Source organism: Ascaphus truei, chromosome 17, assembly GCF_040206685.1.
Source record: "Ascaphus truei isolate aAscTru1 chromosome 17, aAscTru1.hap1, whole genome shotgun sequence".
NCBI lineage: Eukaryota > Metazoa > Chordata > Amphibia > Anura > Ascaphidae > Ascaphus > Ascaphus truei.
Window position 1 is genome coordinate 44,354,449 of NC_134499.1, and position 15,943 is coordinate 44,370,391.

Here is a 15,943-nt window from a genome sequence, read left to right on the forward strand (position 1 = left end):
TGCTTACAACGCAACCCATGCCATGTTCTAAAAACGTACCGTGATTCCCATGCATGGTGGTTTAGGTCTAAAAAGATCCCCAAAGATCCCAAAAAAAAAAAAAAAAAAAAATGCTATGAGTAGGTTCTAGAGGGGAGCTACTCCCATAACACTACAGGGGATACTTTGATAGACTCAGGAGCCATATTCTCCGCTAATGCATATTTAAATCAGAAGCTTTAACAGGGTGAGGTATATTTCTTTGGGACAGGTCTTGGACCTGTACACCTGATCCCTTATATAAATATTTTTAATTAATAATAAAAGGGTTTTACTTGCACTATACCCATTTCACATTCTCACACCACGAGTGCATTTGGTAGGGCACCTTTCTATGTATATTATTCGTTTTGCTCTTGGCCCTACATTGCACCTTAGTTTATCCTATTTTTTTTCTATCTCAAAGGCTGATGCGGACATCCTTTTCCCATCTTACCCCAATCCCTGCTATGCATTCTATAATTAAACTGGCAAAAGCTTATTTATGTGACTCCTCTGTCATCTTTCAGGCTTTCAGCCAAATGTATGTCCCTATCCACTTCAGTCAGAAGAGCACTATAGCTAAAGGCCTGAGTTTCAGATACAGCATGAAAAAATAAATTTAGCGCTCTGCTATTCAGGGGAATTTTGTTTGGTGCTGATATAGAGCACTGATTAATAAGCTTTCTGAAGAAACATGTTGTACCTCGGGACAGACGACAAGCCAGACTACAGAGCGTTTTTGGTTGTGGAAGATATCAACAAATAAAGCACAAAGCTTACCAAAGACCTACAGACTTCTGACGCCAGATACAAATAAATAGGTCTATTGAAGGTCTGAGGAAGATTGACGCCCCTTTCAGCACAAGTGGGTACAGACTACTTCAGATCATTAGAATTTCTCATGCCCTCCAAGAAGATTTCTCATCACACCAATCTCCTGCTCCTCACTCAGAAACCTAGCCTTAAGGAAAGCAGTCAAACATTCAAGGAAGCAGATGTTATTACAAAAGTTGCAAAAGAACAGAATGGCACTCACTAATGGACCGCGGTTTCAGGGCAGTTGCCAATTATTTAATTAAACGATAACATTTCAAGATGGAGTCCATTCACTAAGTAGCAAATATTATCAATCCAGTAGATTACCTAGTGGCTACAGTTCTGAAAGATGCATACCTCCATTTCCCCATCTCAGTCTCATCAGAATTGCCTCCAGTTAGCACTTCAAGATCAGATAAGGTATTGTCAATTTACGGCTCTACCCTTTACACCATAACTTGGGGTGGATGATGGGCTAATCACAGCTTCTCTGAGGGAAGAAGGTTTTTACAGTGGTTCATTAACTTGATTATTGGCTGCTAAAAGCTCCATCAGAGGATATTGTGAGAGTTCATATAGACAGTCCTTCAAGTGTTAAAAGCCTACGGATGGATCATGAACGGGGGAAATTTTAACTGGCACCTACTCAATCAATGCAACTTTTAGACCTCAATTTTAATGCGCATGATACTTTTATCACCTCTGAAAAAGGCTGTAAAGTGTAAAAGTTTAGAACCGTGCATCCGTCTCTATCAATGACGGTGCTGGGCCTAATGTCGACTTCGATGGAAACCTTGCCTTGGGCTCGTATGCAGATAAGTATTGGAAGTCTTGTATAAAATTTTGCCTCCAGGTCAACAAGGGCTGTCCTGAGATGGTGCACAATCTGTTGCTAACTTCTTTCCCCTATTTGGATGGTAGTGACAAAAGATGCCCGCCCGCCAGTGGGGTTGGGGTGCTCATTGTCAAGGAATCTCCGTTCAAAGAGTATAGACTCGACAAGAGCTTTCCCCCCACCCCCCTACTTTAGCTTGCCAAGATCACCTCAAAGGATGCAAACACAACATTCTTGCAGTCTTTCTCATTAGACAGAGGTTAGACCAAAGTGAATGGTCTCTTCATCCACAGGTTGTGCCACATGGGTAAGTACGAGAGATGTATCCAATGACCATAAGATTAAACACCAGAACAATTTGCTCCCAAGCCCATATATGCAACAACACTAAAATGGGACTATTAAGATAAGACCGGAGAAAGCTCAAGTGATTGTCCCTTATTGGCCCAGGAGGGCATGGTTTAAAGACCTAATACTTCACTTAGTACTTCCAGTAAGGTAGGATCTCCGATCCCATGGACCAACAAATCATCAAGATCTGGACAGAACTAAATTGGACTGCATAGAAGCTAAGGTTCTGATGAGACACCAAGAGTTGCCATGTTCAATGATTAGAAATTGTTCTTTAGGCAAGGGAAGAGATCTGTATATCCCAAGAGTTTAATCTCAGAGAATGCTCCTATTACAGTTGTCATGTATTTTTTTTTTCAAAACCTGTTCAATAAAGGTCTGAAACACTATCATTAAGCAGTTATTGGAGTCCTTTGAGCTCAACTTATTGCTGCGCATCCTCTCTTCTGAAGATTTTAATGGCAGGTCACAATGTAAGACTGAGAATAAGATCTCCAATTCCAACCTGGGACATAAATTTGGTTCTCAATTTTTGCATTACCTTTAAAATCTTTTTTAAAATATTTTTTTATAAATCAGTTGTGTAGTATTTAGATGATGCTTACTGCATTTTTTATTCCCCCCACTCGTTGTGCCCTTTTTAATGAGTTTTAATGTATTAAGCTTCCTTTGTTAGCTATAGCAACCATTTACAGTAAGAAGCCACTTCCTCTTTTGAAATAGGCAGCCATGTTGGGGCCCTAGGATGCGGGATCTTTGTGGGTCGATCACAGTAAAGCGGATCGATCGGCAGCGTAGATAATTACATTAAAAGGCAAGACTTCAAAGTAGGAGCACAACACAAATGGTGTCCAAATAGGGCAAACCGCACTGTTTAATAGATCATTAAGGAATAAACCATGGATATGGAGAAATGGTGAGCGCACATATGGAATAAATAAAATATATGAGAAATATATTAAAGCTGCAGTTCAGGCAATATCCTGCATGTGGTTTGTTTTTTTAATAAATCAGTTCTGTAGTAAGAAAAAATACTTTTAGCATTTTCTGTTTTAAAAAAAACAACTTTGAAAGACCAATTTTCTTGTACTCTATTTTAACAAGCATGCTTGTTCCTATAGCAACGATTTACATTCCCCATATTTAAAGATGTCGCCAAACTTTGCCGATCAATAGACGGAGAACGAATTGACCGGCAGCTATGCAGTTCTTTAGGTAATTAGAGATTGCCCACATGAAACCATTGAAGTAAAAAAATTAATTAAAAAAAAAAAAGACTGAACTGCAGCTTTAAGGCTTAAATTAATACTCCAATATCTCATGCAAACATCGATAGAACAGTCTATGAATGAGAGCCCAATAGACAAGATGAACAATTTATCAGGGAGGGCCAGGGAATGAGGTATAAAATATGAGATAAGATAACTGTACTCACACGTCCCTGTGTGAGCCCCTTCACAGCCAATGGTATCTTTGCACCGTCCTCCGGAAAACAGTTTATTTTCACCTATAGTATGGGACGTCCAATGTCCCACATACCGTCCCAAAAAGGATAATATAGGCGGGAAGTTAAAGTGGAAACTTTATTACAATAACAAAGTAAGTATAGACTTGCATGTAAGATCACACTCCAGCTCCGACAGCCGTCTGGTGGACTCGGGCACGGTGTCTTCCTGCTTTCGCATCCGACTGCAGGACCACAACAGGCGAACACGTGACGACTACGGTGGCCTTCTGTGCACAACGCTACAGCACGTAACCGACCAGGAACTACACGTTTTGGAAATAACTTTCCTTAGTCGGGAACCACACTGTTAGAATATATATTTACTTCTGCAGTGATCTTTGTGACTTGTACATCACGTAGTTATGGGCAGATTTATGTGATTGGCATCAGATTAAATCTGGAGATATTTGTGGCATATATACAGGTAAACCCCGTTATAACGCGATTCGGTTATAACGCGGTTTTCCCGTGGCTCCCGTTTAAAAAAAAAATAATAATATTTTTTTTTAAATTAAATTTTTTTTTTTTGCACACTGCACACACTCTCACTGCACACACTGCACACACACTGCTCACTGCACACACTGCACACACTCACTGATTGAGCTGTGTGTTGATTGAAGTGCTGGTTGGTTAAAGTGTGTGCAGTTAGAACCAGAAGCAGTTTGAACAAGGAAGCGGTTAAACAAGGTATAGTTTATTGAAGTACAGTTTACTGTTAGTACTTCTAAACTTCATAGTTGATAGAATGAGCAGGATTGAAAATGCCACTCAATGCACATCTTGCCACATGTATGTGCACTTGCAGCAGCTGTTCCAAGGAGCATACCGCTGTGAGAAGTGTGAGCTGGTGGTCTCTTTGGAATCAGAGATTGCTGATCTGAATAGGCAACTTGCAATATTGAGGGACATTGGCAATCTTGAAAGGGAATTAGAGCTCACTGAGCAGGCCCTTGCTTCGAATAGTGGTGCAGATGGTGGCGCTGTTAGTGAGGAGCAGGTAGGTAGCTTAGTTGCTGTTAGTGAGGAGCAGGTAGGTAGCTGGGTGACAGTTAGAAGGGGAAGCAGGGGCAATAGGGAGAGGCAGGTCGTTTCTGAGCTGACATATCCCAATAGATTTGCCATGTTGAGTGAAGATATTGGGAATGTTGGGACAGAAATGGCAAGGCTGGGGGAGACTAATTCCTCTAGCAGCCAGGGGAATAGTTCCTCCAGCACAGTGGGGACTCAGGATGCTCAGATGCAAAGAAAGATTGTGGTGGTAGGGGACTCCATTATTAGGAAGGTAGATAGGGCAATCTGTTGCCGGGACCGCATGAACCGAACAGTTTGTTGTCTCCCGGGTGCTCGGGTTCGGCACATTGCGGATCGGGTAGACAGATTTGTTGGGGGGGGCTGGGATTGACCCGGCGGTCTTGGTACATGTTGGCACCAATGACAAAGTTAGAGAAAGATGGAGGGTCCTAAAAAATGATTACAGGGATCTAGGCCAAAAGCTTAAGGAAAGGACCTCCAAGGTAGTATTTTCTGAAATACTACCAGTGCCATGCGCTACCGCAGGGAGACAGTCAGAGATCAGGGAGGTTAATGCATGGCTAAGAAAGTGGTGTAGGAAGGAGGGGTTTGGGTTTTTAGAGCACTGGGACTCCTTTTCTGAGAGGTGCCATCTATATTCTAGGGACGGATTGCACCTCAATGAAGAGGGATCTTCTGTGCTAGGGGGGAGAATGGTAAAAAGGTTGGATGAGATTTTAAACTAGGATGGAGGGGGGAGGGGAATGAAACAGATAAGGAACTAAATGGAATAGATGAGGATACAAGGTGGTATGGAGGTAGAATGGGGGCAAGTGGAAGTTTGACAAGCAGTGAGACACCCATAGTAAATAGAGATTATACTAGAAAACTTCTAAAGACTAAACCAAGTGGGAGCAGAAAGGAAGGAGCAGATAAGATAATAGTACAGGCTGAAAAAAAACTTAAATGCATGCTTGCTAATGCAAGAAGCCTGACAGATAAAATGGGGGAGCTTGAATTAATAGCTGCAAGGGAGCAGTATGATATCATAGGCATTACTGAAACATGGTGGGATGAAACTCATGACTGGACCGTTAATTTAGAGGGTTATTCTCTTTTTCGGAAGGATCGAACAAATAGAAGGGGAGGTGGAGTATGTCTATATGTTAAACCAGATCTAAAACCTATTATAAGGGATGATGTCTATGAAGGGAATGATGAAAATGTAGAGACCTTGTGGATAGAAATTAGCAGTGGAGGTAAAAGTATAAACTAAATGTTTGTGGGAATATGCTATAAACCACCAAATATCTGTGAGATTGAGGAAGCTAAAATACTTTTGCAAATGGAGAAGGCATCAAAACTGGGTCATGTTTGCATAATGGGGGATTTTAATTATCCTGACATAGACTGGGGCAATGAGATTAGCGTTACAACAAAAGGGAACAGGTTTTTGGGGGTGCTTAAAGATAATTATATGACCCAAATTATTGAGGAACCAACCAGGAGAGGGGCAGTTCTGGATTTGGTCATATCAAACAATGTAGAAGTAATAACAAATATTCAAGTCCTGGAACATTTGGGTAACAGTGATCATAACATGGTCTCATTTGAAATAAATTATCAAAAAACAGATTACTTGGGTTCAACAAAGACTTTAAACTTTAGAAAGGCAGATTTTAATAAACTGAGGTCTAATCTAGTAGTAATACAATGGGATGATGTTTTTGCAGGGAAAAATGTAGAAGATAAATGGGCAATCTTTAAAACATTGTTAGAAAAGCACACGTATCAGTTTATACCCTTGGGTAATAAGTATAAAAGAAATAAGTCAAAACCAATGTGGCTAAATAAACAGGTAGGGGAGGAAATGACAAGAAGAGGAAGGCGTTTAGAATCTTTAAGTCAGAAGGGACAGAGACATCGTATCAGAATTATAAGGAATGTAACAAAAATTGCAAAAGGGCAATTAAATTAGCAAAAATGGATAATGAAAAAAGGATTGCAATAGAAAGTAAGGGGAACCCTAAAAAGTTCTTTAAGTACCTTAATAACAAAAAAATGAGAAAGGAAAATATAGGACCCTTTCAGTGTGAGATGGGTACGCAGATTATTGGTGATAAGGAAAAAGCAGAGGTATTAAACAAATTCTTTGCCTCTGTGTTTACCAGGGAAGAATCAAGTTCAATAGTAGCGCCACAGGAGGAAGCCACAACCTCCATGTTAATGACCAATTGGTTAACTGAGGAAGAAGTTCATAAGCGACTTGAAAAAATTAAAGTAAATAAGGCACCTGGCCCCGATGGCATACATCCAAGAGTTCTCAAGAAGTTAAGCTCAGTAATAGCAAAACCATTATATTTAATATTCAAGGACTCCATTTCCACAGGCTCAGTACCACAAGATTGGCGTAAAGCAGATGTGGTGCCTATATTTAAAAAGGGAGCTAGATCACACCCGGGGAATTACAGACCTGTAAGCCTGACTTCAATAGTAGGGAAACTACTTGAAGGTTTAATACGGGATAATATTCAGGAATACCTAATGGAAAACAAAATTATTAGTAATAGTCAGCATGGATTTATGAAGGATAGATCTTGCCAAACTAACCTTATTTGTTTCTTTGAGGAGGTAAGTAGGAATTTAGACCAGGGTAATGCAGTTGATGTGGTCTACTTAGATTTAAAGCAAAGGCTTTTGATACGGTTTCACACAAGAGGTTGGTGTACAAAATAAAGAAAATTGGACTCAGTAATAATATATGCACCTGGATTGAAAACTGGTTAAAGGACAGACAACAGAGGGTTGTCATAAATGGAACTTTTTCAGGTTGGGCTAAAGTCGTGAGTGGAGTACCTCAAGGATCGGTACTGGGACCCCTGCTTTTTAACTTGTTTATTAATGACCTTGAGGTTGGGAATCGAGAGCAAAATCTCCATCTTTGCTGATGATACTAAATTGTTTAAGGTAATAGAATCAGAGCAGGATGTAATTTCTCTCCAGAATGACTTGGAGAGACTGGAAACGTGGGCAGGTAAATGGCAAATGAGGTTTAATACAGATAAATGTAAGGTTATGCATTTGGGATGCAAGAATAAAAAGGCGACTTACAAATTAAATGGAGATATATTGGGGGAATCCTTGATGGAGAAGGATTTAGGAGTGCTTGTAGACAGCAGGCTTAGCAATAGTGCCCAATGTCATGCAGTAGCTGCAAAGGCAAACAAGATCTTATCTTGCATCAAACGGGCAATGGATGGAAGGGAAGTAAACATAATTATGCCCCTTTACAAAGCATTAGTAAGACCACACCTTGAATATGGAGTACAATTTTGGGCACCAATCCTAAGAAAAGACATTATGGAACTAGAGAGAGTGCAGAGAAGAGCCACCAAATTAATAAAGGGGATGGACATTCTAACTTATGAGGAGAGGCTAGCTAAATTAGATTTATTTACATTAGAAAAGAGGCGTCTAAGAGGGGATATGATAACTATATACAAATATATTCAGGGACAATACAAGGAGCTTTCAAAAGAACTATTCATCCCACGGGCAGTACAAAGGACTCGGGGCCATCCCTTAAGGTTGGAGGAAAGGAAATTTCACCAGCAACAAAGGAAAGGGTTCTTTACAGTAAGGGCAGTTAAAATGTGGAATTCATTACCCATGGAGACTGTGATGGCAGATACAATAGATTTGTTCAAAAATAGGTTGGACATCTTTTTAGATGGGAAAGGTATACAGGGATATACCAAATAAGTATACATGGGAAGGATGTTTGATCCAGGGATTAATCCGACTGCCAATTCTTGGAGTCAGGAAGGAATTAATTTTTCCCCTTAATGGGGTTTTTTGTTTGCCTTCCTCTGGATCAATAAGTAAGTATAGATATAGAATAAAGTATCTGTTGTCTACATTTAGCATAGGTTGAACTTGATGGACGTAAGTCTTTTTTCAACCTCATCTACTATGTAACTATGTAACTATGTAACTGCGCACACTGCACACAGCACACAGCACACACTGCACAGTGCACACACTCTCACTACACACAGCTCTCACAGCACTCAGATGTCAGCAGCCCACCCCCCCCCCTCACATGTCAGCAGCCCACCCCCCCTCACATGTCAGCAGCCAACCCCCCCTCACATGTCAGCAGCCCACCCCCCCCTCACATGTCAGCAGCCCACCCCCCCCTCACATGTCAGCAGCCCACCCCCCCTCACATGTCAGCAGCCCACCCACCTTCACATGTCAGCAGCCCACCCCCCCCTCACATGTCAGCAGCCCACCCCCCCCCCTCACGTCACCAGCCCACCCCCCCCCCCCTCGCCATGGGAAGATGATAGGTGCAGCCCCACAGACGAGGATACCACTCCTCTTCTATATACCACTCCTCTTCTATGTACCACTCCTCTTCTATGTACCACTCCTCTTCTATTCTATGTACCACTCCTCTTCACACACACACACACACACACCTACCTTTTAGATCAGCTCAGCACATCCTCTCTCCCCGGTACTAAGCCCCGCCCCCTGCATGCTCTGACCTCTCCGGCAGCCTGCTACCGCACACCCGCAAAACCTGGGGGCTGGGAGGGAGAGGGAAGGGGCTGAGAGGGAGGGGGAGGGAGGAGGGATGAATCGCCGCCATTTTTTAAAACTATTTATTTATTTAATTAACTCGCGCCCGGCCAGAGTCATCGCGGGCCGCACAGAGAGGCCAGACCGGCCGCATGCGGCCCGCATGTTGTGCAGACCTCTTCCTTCCCTCCTCACTCCCTCCCGATCAGGCGCACGGCGGCCATTTTTTTTTTAATTAGCGCGACCCCGGTACTAACACGGTGATCTCGGGGTGGACCCCGAGGACCGCGCTATAACGGGGTTTACCTGTATCTGGTGTTTCACGGCAGATTTGTGCAGGGTGTTTCTGTATTCAATTACTGTTGAGACAAGCAGTTACCAGCGAATTCTAAGTGTGTGTGTGTGTGTGTGTGTGTGTGTGTGTGTGTGTGTGTGTGTGTGTGTTATTTAAATAATAGCAATACTTGATTAAAATTACAATTTTAGACCATATCTTACATTATATTATTTTGTGCATAGGCTAAATTCCTTGTCTCGGGGGTTCCGAGGGGACTGTTTTAATATTTTCTTTGTAATTCATGTTTTTCCTTGATTAAATCAATTCATTATTTACATTTGCTTGAGTGCTTTCAGTGGGACTCTTTTCTCTTTCTTCTGTTGTTTATATATGTATATATGTGTGTATGTTATTTAAATAATAGCAATACTTGATATTCTATCACAGCTATTTTTGGTGCAAGGGATTACAACACAGCAATATAGAACTGACTAAATAGAGAGTATAGATAAATACATGATATTTCTAGCTATTTTTACCATGATTACACTATATTTGGGACTCATACCATTGGTCAATAGTTTGGATATGCTGCTCCTTGGGGATTTTAATTTCGATTTTTAATCACTGTAAATAAATCACAAGCGTCGTTGAAGATAAATAAAACTATATATTACTTTTTCATTATTCCCTTTTAAGTTAGTGTTACATATGAGATGCATTTGAAACCTGGTTTAATAGGAATAATTATTTCCTGATTTCATCACGCTAAATGCCAATATGTACTTTGAGTGCAATATAGAGGGACTTGGTGTGAGAGCTATACCTTACACAACAAGTTGCTAAACTAAGTTGTGTGCAACAAAAGAATACTAATACTTCAAGGCTATTTTGTTTATTCCAAATAGTGTCATAAACACCAGTTGTTTACCTGGTCTTTTTACAGGTTTATTTTAGAAATCTAAAATGTACGCAGTTACAGTTTGTTGTAATTTCCATTCTTAGATGGGAATCCTTGTTCCACAAGGTGCACAGGCACCACCCCCCTACCCAGGCCAAGGGCAAGTGAGTCTGCCCGTTATGCAGCAGCCCTCCACCCCAGTGTTTGTCGCCCCTCCCCCAAGGACGCAAAGGCTGCTTCACTCTGAAGCCTACCTGAAGTACATTGAAGGGCTAACTGCGGAATCAAATTGCATTAGCAAATGGGACCAAACACTGTCAGGTAAGAATCCATTTTTATTTGTGTAATGAAAAGAACAATATTTCTTAAAACAAAAACAAAAAACCCATTTGTAATGGGGAAAGGGGTGATGTTTAAAAGTCCTCATTACTTATAAGGGGGAAAACGGTATTATGTGTTAACTAATGTCAGTAGGGTTCAGTTTCTAGAGTCCTAGAGGTTTGATTCTTTTTAAGACTGTGATACCTTTTATGAGAACCAAAGTTCTTCTAAGATTACAATTAATACTACCACACAATAGTATTACTCGCATAGAATTGACTATCCCCACAAGGTTCTTGCAGGTGGGTTGTAAGTAAGATGCGCTACGTAAGATACCATTTTGAAGGTACTTTTTTTTCCATATGGGGTGGCAAAGTCGTGAGATGCAAAAAGTTTGTAATGCACTTCGAAGTCTCTATTATAATATTTGGATATGTTTTGATTATCACTACTACCATCTAGTTTTGGCTATGGGTTTTCAATCTAACTTCACCTGTAAATCGTTAAAAGAAAATGAGCAGATGGGATTGCTGCTTTAATTTATCTTCTCTTTTTATATGTTCAAAATACAATTGAAAAAGTCTGTGATATGTTTGGGGTCTTAAAAGACTAACACAGCTACTAGAAACTAGAACTATACGGTGTTAGATCTGAACCATAGGGGACACATGGAATATCTGAACAGCGTGGTGTAAACGGGAAACAATCTGGGTATGCTTTTGCTTCACAACAAAACCAGGTTCTGAATCCGGAACCTGGATTCTGTTTCTGCAAAACAGAAGCCACGCTGTGAGAACGTGTTTTTCATACAATAGAAGATTTTCAGAATAACATGCAGAGGCTCTGAATATCCAAGCGGTTTTATGTGCACCAGTTGCCGGCCGATAGCTGGCGTCCTAGAGCAGGCTCTGGAGCTGTAAAGTGTGACTTACTGCAAATGTTTCTATTAATAAGCACAGAAGGGCACTACTTCTTTTTCAGTACTACAAAATCTACATCTTAATTGTATCTGCCATATAATATTTTTATTGTACTTTTAAAAAAATGTTTATTTAATATCAAGTGCTTGGCTGTCCTCTTTTTCAGCACGAAGACGAGATGTTCATCTGTCAAAAGAACAGGAGAGCAGACTTCCTTCACATTGGCTAAAGAGCAAAGGGGCCCACACTACAATGGCAAATGCATTGTGGCGTCTTCGAGACCTAATGCTTCGTGACACACTAAACATCCGGCAAGCATACAACCTTGAAAACGTCTAGCACCATACAGTCTCTTATCTTTTAATACCAACATTAAGTGTTTTGTGGAACAATAGGTGTTTTTAATAGCTGGGCTAACCAGGTCAATATTTTTTTTTTATTATTATTATTGCATTTATGTACATTGTAAGCCCATTTTGATATACAGTAAGGACAGTTTTAATAAGCTTATTTTGATTGTGTAGCTTTTTTGTTATATATTAAGTTGACTTCATCAAATATATAAACATTTTTTGCATACGTTTTGTTTTCTGTTTTGAGCTCAGTGTTATGTTTGTTATTTTAAGATGCTCAATGGAGGGCAGTGAGTTGAGTGCTGTTTTTATTGTAGTAACCAAGTATATGAACAGTAAGAAAATGAAAGCAGCTGTACCTCGCACTGCCATTATTTTAAATTAAAAATATTTGTCACTGTACTTTGATCTAGATCTTGGTTCCTAATTTTTCATGTTAAATGGATCTAGAATTTAGAAAGAGATTGTGATGAATGTAATAAAATGACAGATTATTTCTGATGGCACAAAGTCTTTAGAAAAGACAATAGTAGATTATTGTATTCCCATTCCTCTTCCCCAGGTCATACAGATTAACAATGAGGGGTTACATTTCTATGTAGCTTTAGCCATAAGCACAATTTTGAAAGGGACCAAATGGTGAATACAAACAAGATTATGTCCTGTTTTCCAGGTGTGTATAATTGGCAGATGTAGCAGGTGATATTGTACCTCCAGAAACTAAAACATTAGTATTAGTAAAACATTAATATTAGTTTCCATGGGTCTCAATGACCGTGTTGGTGCAGAATATTACAACATATTCCACGATCATGCAAAAGACATTTATGCACAAACATCCAGTTTGCACATGCATACAAACCATATGTAGGCAGAGCATGCTATATATCTTTAGAAGAAGTACTACTTACCTCACAAATATAAATATTACATTTTGGTTATTTTTCATGGCCCTATGGCAAGTAATCAGATTCTTGGGCGGCTTGGAGGTATATATAATTACCCTATTTATTTATTTTTATACTGAAGCACAAGATCACTTGACATCAACTAGGAAATTCTGGCATGTTGAAAAATATATATTTCTTTTTAATTGGGAATATTGGTGTTTCTTTTCTAAAAAGGCTGAAATGAAAAGCGCAGTATTTCATGCCTGTCCACTTTAGCCCAGACAATATGGAGAGTTATCATGATTATTGTACTGCACAGCTGCACATCTCAGGCCATCTTCCAATAGCAGACGGCTTGGAAGACTCATGTTAGTACCGGAATCTGTGACTTTTCACACATCATAGTTTGCATTGGTTGTGTTCTGTGACCACATCCAGCAACAATGTGGCATTTGATTCCCACACGTCTAATATTTACTATTATTGATACTTACAGGACTGCATATGAGAGTAGGTGGGACACTGCTGCTTTAAATGAATGTGTGAGTTTGTTCATATATGTGCCTCTGTTCGGCAGCTACTGCTGTACACCGCTGAGAAACATGTTTATGGTAGTTTAACCTAAACTATATTAGTTCCAGCATGGTTTACAACACTTTTTAAAAAAATTTTTTTTAGATCAGGCAAAAAAAAACAACCTATTCTGGTATGTGGGGAATGAGGGAGTGTGTCGTGGACAAGTGAGTCACTGGTTGCAAGCAGCTTCTTGGTGATGTCCAGTCTCTGCAGCACCACTCGTAGCCGTACGTAGTATAGAGTGAGGGGAGGGGGGGGGGAGAAAGAGAGGGGGGACTAATGGTACAGTATGCTAAAAACAAACTTTAATACACCACACACACATAAAAAGCCCCCCCCCCCCCCCCTGAGTGGGTACTCACAATCTGGTACTAACACTATTCCCACAAAAAGTATTGTACTGCAGCTCAGCTCAAGAGGACACCCTGACTCAGATACAGTAGACGGGGGGTGGTTGGGTGGGTGGAGTGTAAATTACTGCTTCAGTTCTGTAGTAAGTGTATACTGGGTAACCGAAGGGTTAACCAATCAGGCGCTCCAAGAGTCACTATAGTAACTGTGTCCTGCTTAAGAATAATGAAGAATAAATGAAGTCACGGCTAGTCCAGAGGAAACCTGTGAGTGTAGACTCTCCTAACAATTAGCTCACCGTAGAGCACAAGTGACATTGAATATGGAGACTCACAGTTACTGAAGCAGATGAAGCCGGATAGATGAGTAGAAATAAGCCGCAAACAGCCAAACTGCAAACCACCAGGGAGCTCCTCTGTATCGGCGGATGGTCTATGACCCAAAGGGACTGAGCGATCAGCTGACACAGCGACCCGGCGTGCTACCGATGACGTACTGGAACAGATGAAACACCTCCCACTGGAGGTAAGAACGATGCACCGCCGTAGAAAGAAGTCGCTAGGAAGGCTGGAGTGGTGACTGAAAAAGTTTTTTTGGAGCATCATGGTTTAGCTTTCTTTGTCAATTTCAATAAAATGATTTGTATTTCCATTTTGCCCCTCAGTGGAATCATTGTGAGCTATGTTCTTATTGGGGAGGGGTCAAATAGGAAATTAGTAAATAATTCATTTTTTATCACAAAATTCTGTGCTGGAGCCAAAAGTTGTACATTCTAATTAGATGGCCACCACAAAAGACCATATTTACAGAACAATGCTACTGCATAGGACACGTTCCAGCACGGCTTAGTACTGCAAAGTAACAACAAGAGAGGTGCTAGCTGAGGGAAAAGGAAAAACAAAAGTTAGATGGTCCTGAAAGTAAACATTTCTATTTTTATATATTTTAATACATTTGTTTGCATTCACAGAAGTTCATGATGTAAGCGAATATCATCAATCCCATGTAGCTCTTCTGAAGTCAAGAGACCACTCTAATGTATGAAACCATTACATGGGGAAAAAGCGCAACAAAAAATCCTCTGGAATTGCCACTTTACTTGCTGCCCAAATACACATCACACAGAATTTCTTTTAGGATGGTATTCCAATAGCAGATCTGTGCCAGGACTGCCTCTGGGTAAAGCTCTACCCTCACTGATCAGCACAGTGGCACTTCAACAAGGGTGGGAGTTCTGATGTCATGGGCCCGGCGGTGGCTGTTCTCGTGCAGTTCAGCTTGCCTGCCTTCCTTATGTATTTCGAGAAGCCAAGTTCCCCATCGGGGGATGCCTGACTGTGCAACAAGTTTGCTCCTTCATAGCCATCACTAAGCGAACCTAGCAACCATCTGTTTTTTTAGTATAAACTATTATTACGTAAGGAAATATTGTGTTCAAACGGTCACACAATTTTTAAAATAGAAACTTAAAAGCTTATAATGGCATAAAAGTATTTATGTTAATACATAAACACTGGGGTTTTTTTGTTTTCCTTCCTCTGGATCAATAAGGAAGTATAAATATAGGATAAAGTATCTGTTGTCTAAATTTAGCATAGGTTGAACTTGATGGGCGTATGTCTTTTTTTTAACCTCATCTACTATGTAACTGTAATGTGTGACCTAAAAGTGTAAAAAAAATAAATCCATTTTAAATTAAATTCTTTGAACATATGCAAACAATATGTAAAAAGTAGAAAACTTTTATATGACAATACTAGTAGAAGCAATAAAAAATAATATTTATTGTTTTGGACGTTTCCCTTATCTGAAAAATAAAACATGAAACGAAACAATCTAGGCGATATTGCATTATGTATAGTGTGTGTATATGTATACATTTGCATGTCTTAGACAGGTCTGCAACCCCGCCTTTCACCATTATCTGGGATTCTGGGAAATGACATGCAAATTAGCACACAGTGCCACCTTTTGCTTCAAAACCATAAACATGGTTCCCTATAGGCTTAAGCTTGCTGCATGGTCACAGCTTTGAGCACAGCCAGGGTTAAGATGCATAGCCAGCAAACCAACCCACAGACAGACTGTTTCGACCTTAATGGGTCTCCTCAGTGTGGGGTTGGTTATATTGGCTATGCAAAAAATGAAGCAAGGGATAGGTTTTACCATACTTAGTTAAGATATGGTGGGTGAAAAAAGTGACAAAAACCCTTCACAGCAAAG

The 15,943-nt window shown here is 40.3% G+C and overlaps 1 protein-coding gene across 20 annotated transcripts in view; it reads left to right on the forward strand.

The window, feature by feature from the left end:
• Positions 1 to 12,311, forward strand: part of PBRM1 (polybromo 1) — a 101,348-nt gene extending 89,037 nt beyond the window's left edge. For all 20 annotated transcript variants that reach the window (XM_075575006.1, XM_075575012.1, XM_075575017.1 and 17 more), the window contains 2 exons: positions 10,414 to 10,630; positions 11,717 to 12,311. In XM_075575006.1, the coding sequence (XP_075431121.1) occupies positions 10,414 to 10,630; positions 11,717 to 11,889 (390 nt within the window). In that variant the 3' untranslated portion in view covers positions 11,890 to 12,311. The remainder of the gene's footprint in view (positions 1 to 10,413; positions 10,631 to 11,716) is intronic.
• The last annotated feature ends 3,632 nt before the right edge of the window (positions 12,312 to 15,943 follow it).